The 7,166-nt window shown below is 35.5% G+C and overlaps 1 protein-coding gene across 1 annotated transcript; it reads right to left on the bottom strand.

Moving 5' to 3' along the window:
- Positions 1 to 2,796: 2,796 nt before the first annotated feature.
- On the bottom strand, positions 2,797 to 6,872 carry LOC105331753 (cathepsin L). The gene is made up of 7 exons (XM_034462961.2): positions 6,735 to 6,872; positions 5,608 to 5,747; positions 4,953 to 5,058; positions 4,482 to 4,758; positions 4,111 to 4,211; positions 3,223 to 3,494; positions 2,797 to 3,059 (listed from the first exon to the last, which is right to left on the bottom strand). The coding sequence occupies exons 2-7, from the start codon at positions 5,745 to 5,747 to the stop codon at positions 2,960 to 2,962; spliced, it is 996 nt and encodes a 331-aa protein (XP_034318852.2). The 5' UTR covers positions 6,735 to 6,872; the 3' UTR covers positions 2,797 to 2,959.
- Between the last annotated feature and the right edge of the window lie 294 nt (positions 6,873 to 7,166).

Below are 7,166 nucleotides of genomic sequence, written 5' to 3'. Positions count from 1 at the left end.
TTTCAGTTATTGAAATTGATATCTTTGCACTGTTAAAATCACTGATTCTTGTAAACTTTAGGTATTTTTTAACATTGTGTAGGATTAATTAAGGAGGTTGGATGGTCAACAAACTAACCATCAGATCTATCTTAACTTTAAAGATAATTATGATCTATTAAGCTAAGGATATTTTATGTCAAGAAAAATCCATATATTTTCTTTTTTAAATTTTGTCCTTTTCTTATATTTTTTTATATAGAGCTCTCCTTCTAAAGGAGATCAATACAGTCCAAAAAATGACCAAGACCATTGAGCCCTCTTAACAATTATATCAATGACGTAATTATACCATTCTTATGTGTTTGAAGGTAGAAACACTAGACTGGTCACGTTCTTCGAACACCCTTGATGATTTTATTCTTTTTCTTCTGATTTTGATTGGAACAAATGCATCATTATATTTCACAAATTCAACGGGTTGTGGTTTCGTTTGTTCGGGGTTTCCCCTCAATAGAATAACAGAGAATTCAGACCTAATGTACCTGTACGTCTTTATTTATCATGGCAATAAATTTTTTTTCATATTCCGATTCATAAATTGGGGCAACTAAATTTTATAAAATGTATTTTTAGACTAAATTGTATGGGCCGATCAAAAGGCGGAGTCTGGGAGGTAGAGAGGGTGTCCATCCCCTCCCCCCCCCATGGAAAATACAAGCTGGTAAATCAACCGATAATAATAGGTCTCGAATCCTGACACAAACGCAATTCTATATTCCTCGAACCCATCTCCACCCCTCCTGAAACCTGGAATGTTTTCGATATCCGCGCATGCTGAAACAAAAGAACATAAAAACAAGTTGTACTGCATTCGTTTCAGGGGAGGGGGTGTCTGAAGGAGAACTGTTTATGACAGAGGCCGTTTATAATAATACAATTTTTTGAATTTGTTTGTTTGAATTTCCTGGAGGGGGGGGGGGGTTTGATTCCCCCCCCCCTTCCTTCCTTTGTCGACTGTTGGATCGAGAAGGGGATGGATTTAAAAAAAGACTGACCAGAACCGTGCATGTAATGGAAGTGAAAGACGGCTTTTGTTTTACTAGCCATTGTAAGTAAGGACCGCTTATAAATGGACAATTTTTATGTGATACAAAATAATAAAGAACCAATAATCAGACAAGGTGTGCTGTACATCAATGAAGAATACAACTAGAGTAAGTGTACAACACTTATGCTGTGTGCAACAATGCACACGTATGTACTGTATATTAAAAGGGTTATTTCCGCCCCGTGTAATTTTCGCCCTACTAGATAAGCAAACAGTTTCGTATATGTACCGTCTTGAGTTCGCCCCCCCCCCTCCCAAAAAAAGGGGGTATAATGTGATAAATATTCGTCCAGTCTTAAATTTGTCCGCTAACAATGAGGGCGAAAATAAAACAGGGTCGAAAATTTCCCTGTATACAGTAGACTACGTCATGCAACACTGAAATAAAGTCTAGGCAGAAAGCATTAATGTTTATCGAAAGGTACACCGAGACAACATTAACTTTGTAAAAATATGCAAAAATTGTAATTACGTACATGCACATAATTTGTTTTCGGCAAAAACCATCATTGTCAAAATGTAGCTGTGGTTGAATTTCAACCAGTGTATTTTGTTATTTGCATACAAACGTACAGGAAAGGAATTTCAATAATATCTGTTAGACTATAATTAGATCGTGAAATATTGGAATGATTACATAAATACAGTTAAGTAGGAGATATAAATTCACAGTCAGCAATCATGTTAAGAATTTTGAGCTGTTAACGTTGCCAAGATTTTGATATCATAAATTGAAAGACCACACTACATGAATACTAATATATGATTATGGACATATACTTTCTTCTGCTTGTCTGTCTATCTTTATTCATTGAATCGTTTGTTTAATTGTTTGTCTGTCTTTGTTTTAATTGGATTCCAATTTTTCCTTTTTTTTTTTAAAAACTTTTGTCATAGGGCAGTAAAAACACAGCATGGGGAAAGTTGATTTATAAGTAGTACACATGTAGATACAGCAAAATGAATTGTTTAAATGCCTGATTAAATGTTTGGTTCAGATGAACTGGAATATTATTAACTTGAAGTAAATTTTGAACACACATTTGTAATGATAATTTAACTTGGTTTCATGAATTAATGATTAAACTGTTTGCTGTCGTCAAAAAATGCGTTTCATTAATTCAATGTTACATAAATTAGATCTATTTTGTGTTAAGTACAGAATGTTTTCAATAGTAATCCTCCCACTGCTGTACGCACGTCATCGCATATTGCAGAACTATATTTTTGTGATTGAATAATCTTCGCTCACTGAATTAGCCGACCTCAAACAGTTGATTCGATTAGTTGCTTCAACTTAAAAATAAGTCCATCTTTTTTCAATATATGAAGATTTTGCAGTTAATATTTAGTAATATTTTAATTTTTGAAAAAATGAATAAAAAAGAAATGATACAAACACCTAAAAAAAAAATAAAAAAAAATCAATTAGTTTGATATTGCGGTTGCGAAAAAATCCATTTTTTTCTTCATTTCTTCCCCGCATGATGCTTTCAGTTTTTAAGATGTTGCCAAAAAATTCATCGAAAATCTTTCATTTATTTCAATTACCCGAGCAGGAGGAACAGACAATATTGGGGAGGTAGATTATTACAGTGTTTACATAATTTGACCTACTGTTACACAATTCTATTCTCATGACGAGAGCACAACAGAAGACCAGTTGCTATCAACATTAAACATATATAAAAAAAACCAAAAAATCATTTGTTTTTATTTTAATTTTATTGAAATATAAAAAGTCCAAAATAAACAAACAAATACATATATGATGACGAAAGAGAAATGTGGAGGAGAGAATGAAATGGTTGGTCACACCCTTGAAGTAGGCGTGGTCCCATAATTTGGCGGGTTTTAATTGGGCAGAGTCTAGACCTTGGGGTAGCTAGCCTGTGTAGCGATACCGCACATGTTATGCTTGTTCCTGGCCATCATGACGTATCCCTGCATTCCCCAGGATGTACCCCAGCTAAAGATAGAAATATTAAAGCTCATTAAGTAAAAATTCGATTAATATAAGCATTGTGAAAGAACAAAATAGTATGTCAGTGACATCGATTTAAACAGTTTGCAACTTAAAACGAAATCCTAATATCAAATTATATTGCTTTCTAAACTAAATGACGTCATACCTATTTTTAACCAGCCAATAGTCATCGCCGCTTTCAGTTCCGTAGCCTACGGCAAGCACACCGTGGTCGAGTTTGGAAGAGCTGCATGCTGGCTCGCTGTACACTCCCTCCCTGTAAAGCTGGAACGACTTGTGGCCGGCGTCGATGGCGACCGAGATTGGACCTACGGTGGCCACGGCTTCCTGGAGTTTGTCCTCCTGCATGTGGGGGATGTCTACGTATCCGGTGTCAGTGGCGCCGACGTTTTCCTTTTTGAAGTGGCAGAATCCGTTCTGAAATGATATTCAACTTTATAGTAATACACATTAAAGAAGTTTTTGAAAATTGACTTTATTTAGAGATTTGGCAATAGAAACTTAAACAAAGACAGTTTCACATAGAGAATTTACCAATACTTTGGAAAACTGAATGTTGGCATCGAATATCTGACTATACACAGAGTAGCTAATCGATTTAAGACTAAAATGCCTTCTTTGATTGTAAACTTCAATGCCTAATTTGACTATAGACTACAGTACTGACCTTGACTATAGACTAAAGGGATTTAATTGACAATAGACTACAGGGATTACCCTGTCTATAGACTGTCTTTAATGCTTTCTTTGACAATAGACTACAGGGCTGACTTTTGACTAAAGTACCTTAATTGACTATAGACAAAAGTGCCTACCTTGAATAGAGACGTAAGTGTCTATATCAACTATATATTAAAGTGCCTTCTTTGACTTTAGACTGAAGTGTCTATATTGACTATAGACTAAAGTGCCTACATTGGCTGTGTACATTGACTGTAGACTACAGTGCCTACTTTGACTTTTGACTAAAGTGCCTATATTGGCTATAGACTGTAGTACCTATATTGACTATACTATAGACTAAAAGTCCTACCTTGGCTGTGTAGGGGTAGGACTCCTCAGTGTCGATTCCTTTGTTGGACTCGATGTATCTGAAGGCGTTGTCCATAAGACCGCCCTGGCATCCATGATTACCTGAGAAAGACAGCAACTGACACTGAAAGGTTGTGTATATAGAAAGAAATGATCAATCTGATAATAGTGACACGTAGCTATTAATTGAAGTTTTGGTAAACTAAGTGTTCTCAGACAGCAGAATGAATTTTGAACGTACACGTTGCACAATGTGATTTATGATTAATGAAATTAAACTGCAGTCAGTATTTGCAACACATGCTATAGAAATATCCAAACATCCGCTGTACAAAAAGCTTTATTGCGTTTCTAGATTTCGTTTTCCTTTACCTTCTCTCTGGGAGCAATCAACGAGATTCTGTTCTGAGAGGGACACAAGTTTCTTGCTGGCCTTGAAATGTTGACCTTCAAGTGAACCAGTGGCTGAGAAGGACCAGCAAGAGCCGCAGTGACCCTGATTTTTGATGTCGGTGACGTAGCCCTCTTTCCTCCAGTCAACGGAGTCGGGGAGATCACCGATGTTGCTTGGAGACATGTAGAGGTCGCCTTTTGTTCTGTTGGCGGACATTTTGTATCCGTTTATGATGGCGCGGAATTCAAAAATGGTCTGAAGATATGAATAAAATGCAATTTTAAAGACTAAAATTAAATTTAAACATGTTTCATTGAGAATTCAAATGTATTGGGTAACAGGCAGAGCCTGTGAAAACCTTCTTAAAAAATTGTTATAGGTTATAATAGAAACGTCATAATCTGTGATAAATTCAAACGTTTTAATTGACAGGTTTAGACTCCACCCACCATATCGGCGTACTCGTTCTGTCCCAGCCAGTAGGTGTGTTCTCCGCGGTCCGCCGCCAAGTTGTGTTTCTGGATGTAGTTCACATTGTCTTCCCAGATCAGACGTCTACAACAAAATAACAACAAATTAACATCATAATAACAACAAATAACATCATAATAACAACAAAATAACAACAAAATAATAACATGATAACTACATAATAACGGACATGCTGTACAAACGACTACAGTACAAACATATTGGATTGTTCGCCATGGGGATTTTTTTAATTAACATACATATAATAATTATATATATTATTTTTTTTCTTTACATGTTCTTGCTTAATTTCTATTTCTCTCTGTATTTCTCATTTTCTTTTTTATGATATTTTGTCCAAGTGACTTTATGTCTAAACGTTTGATTATATTTCATTATCTTACAATGATTTTTTTACCTACTCGAGGGTACAGGCATTTTTCATGCAAACTCAACAAAGTCTAGAGATCTTTATACAATTTCACACACCCATAATTTCACAAGGATAAATCTACACAATGTCGCTTTGAAAACTCAATCCCCATGAATAAGGACAGAGATAACAACAGGATTTAACGAAAATGGAAGGAAGGGGTGTGGTGGAGGTTTAGAGATCGGGATCGGGGTCCTCACCTCATCTGCTCCTCGTCCTGACTGTAGGTCTTTTTGTGGGTCTGCTTGTACAGGACCCAGTCACCGTCCAAATCCTTGTTCAGGATTGGCGAGGCGAAGGTTGCCACACACAAGCTAGCTACCACAATGAGAGTGTTCATCTGTAACAAACAAATAGAGAGTTAAACTATTTGATACCACACGTGCTAGCTATTCTAAGAAGCTGCCGCACGCAAGCTAACAACCACAACGCATTTTTGTCTTCAAGAGTTGAATTGTAAGGTAAACAAGACTATTGTCTCCACAAGAATATATCAAACACAAGTTAGTGAGTAACTAGTAAGCTACAGTGATTAACCAAAACGTGTTCATGTTATTAAAATATCAGAAACTTAAAACGTTATCTGAATTATGTACTTTGTTAGAATGTGACATCGGAAAATGTTGTGCATAATCATCTCTTCTCGGCTTTGTTTTGCTACGACTGTTTTTGTTATTTCAGCATTTATATACACTTTTTTCACACCTATAATCAAACTATCGAGATGTTTTCTCTTTTTATTAGTAATATTACACGATGTTTTCAACCTTGACTTCAAGAAGTATAGTTTACTGTGGTCGCAAAACATATCCCAGACAAGTTGCTACATCAGTCAAAGCCATATACTTATTTATCAACTAAAATTAATATGATATTTGCTGCTTTTGGCAAATCAATAATACTTGTTATCATATACATATGTAAAGGTAATTAACACTATCAAGTATGAAGCCCAAATGAACAAACAACATGATTTTTTTTCGTTCTAATTTTTCTCTTAACAAAACAAAATATTCTATATGAAGACCTAAGATAATTGAAGTGAATGATCCAGCTCTATATTACAGTAGTTTACGTATAGATGGTCTGTCCATATATCTATCTGTTTTGATTAGCCAGAGTGAAGCGCAGAATAATGAAAATTAGCCATTTAACTTCAAAAGGATGCATTAAACCACTTCGATTGCTTGTTATTTTCCCTCAAATAGTAATTAATAATTAAAAACATCGAGATACACTTGTACAATAAAAAAAATAATAAATAAATACATTTTCAAAAAATGAAGCTTTAAGAATTATCGTACTCAGAGAGAGTAGAGTTTCTTACCTTGGTCTGAGGGTAGAACAGTTCAGATACTCGGCGAATTTCTCCTTAAATAAATCCTATCGCGCCTGCGCCTGACCGATCAGCTGACTCCGCGTGCTCGCCATGTGGAGATATCGCTTGTATAATGATGATCTTGTGTAAACATTAATACAAAGCAAGGGCAATATTTTACCAATACCTACACCCGTAGCAGTTTTCCTAAAATGTAAACCCCCCCCCCCACTTTTTTACTTCTCAAAGCAAACTTTGGTTGCAAAACACCTCTATTTCGGAAATGAATTAAAATCAGATTAAAATTGCGGAAGAATACATTTTAATAATCGATCAAAAACTTCCGCTTGTAACACACACACGCACAGATTTTCCATTGAATCGAGGAAAGTGCAGACTTTTGATCCCCCCCCCCAAAAAAAAACACCAAAAAACAAACGT

This window comes from Magallana gigas, chromosome 1, assembly GCF_963853765.1.
Source record: "Magallana gigas chromosome 1, xbMagGiga1.1, whole genome shotgun sequence".
Taxonomy (NCBI): domain Eukaryota; kingdom Metazoa; phylum Mollusca; class Bivalvia; order Ostreida; family Ostreidae; genus Magallana; species Magallana gigas.
The sequence above is the reverse complement of the archived record's forward strand: the minus strand, read 5'-3'. Positions and strand labels throughout refer to the sequence as shown.

Coding starts and splice junctions, on each gene's coding strand:
- LOC105331753 (XM_034462961.2), bottom strand. CDS start 5,747: ATGAACACTCTCATTGTGGTAGCTAGCTTGTGTGTGGCAACCTTCGCC. Junction 4,759..4,952: donor AGAACGAGTACGCCGATATG/GTGGGTGGAGTC, acceptor TCATATCTTCAG/ACCATTTTTGAATTCCGCGC. Junction 4,212..4,481: donor TGATTGCTCCCAGAGAGAAG/GTAAAGGAAAAC, acceptor TGTCTTTCTCAG/GTAATCATGGATGCCAGGGC.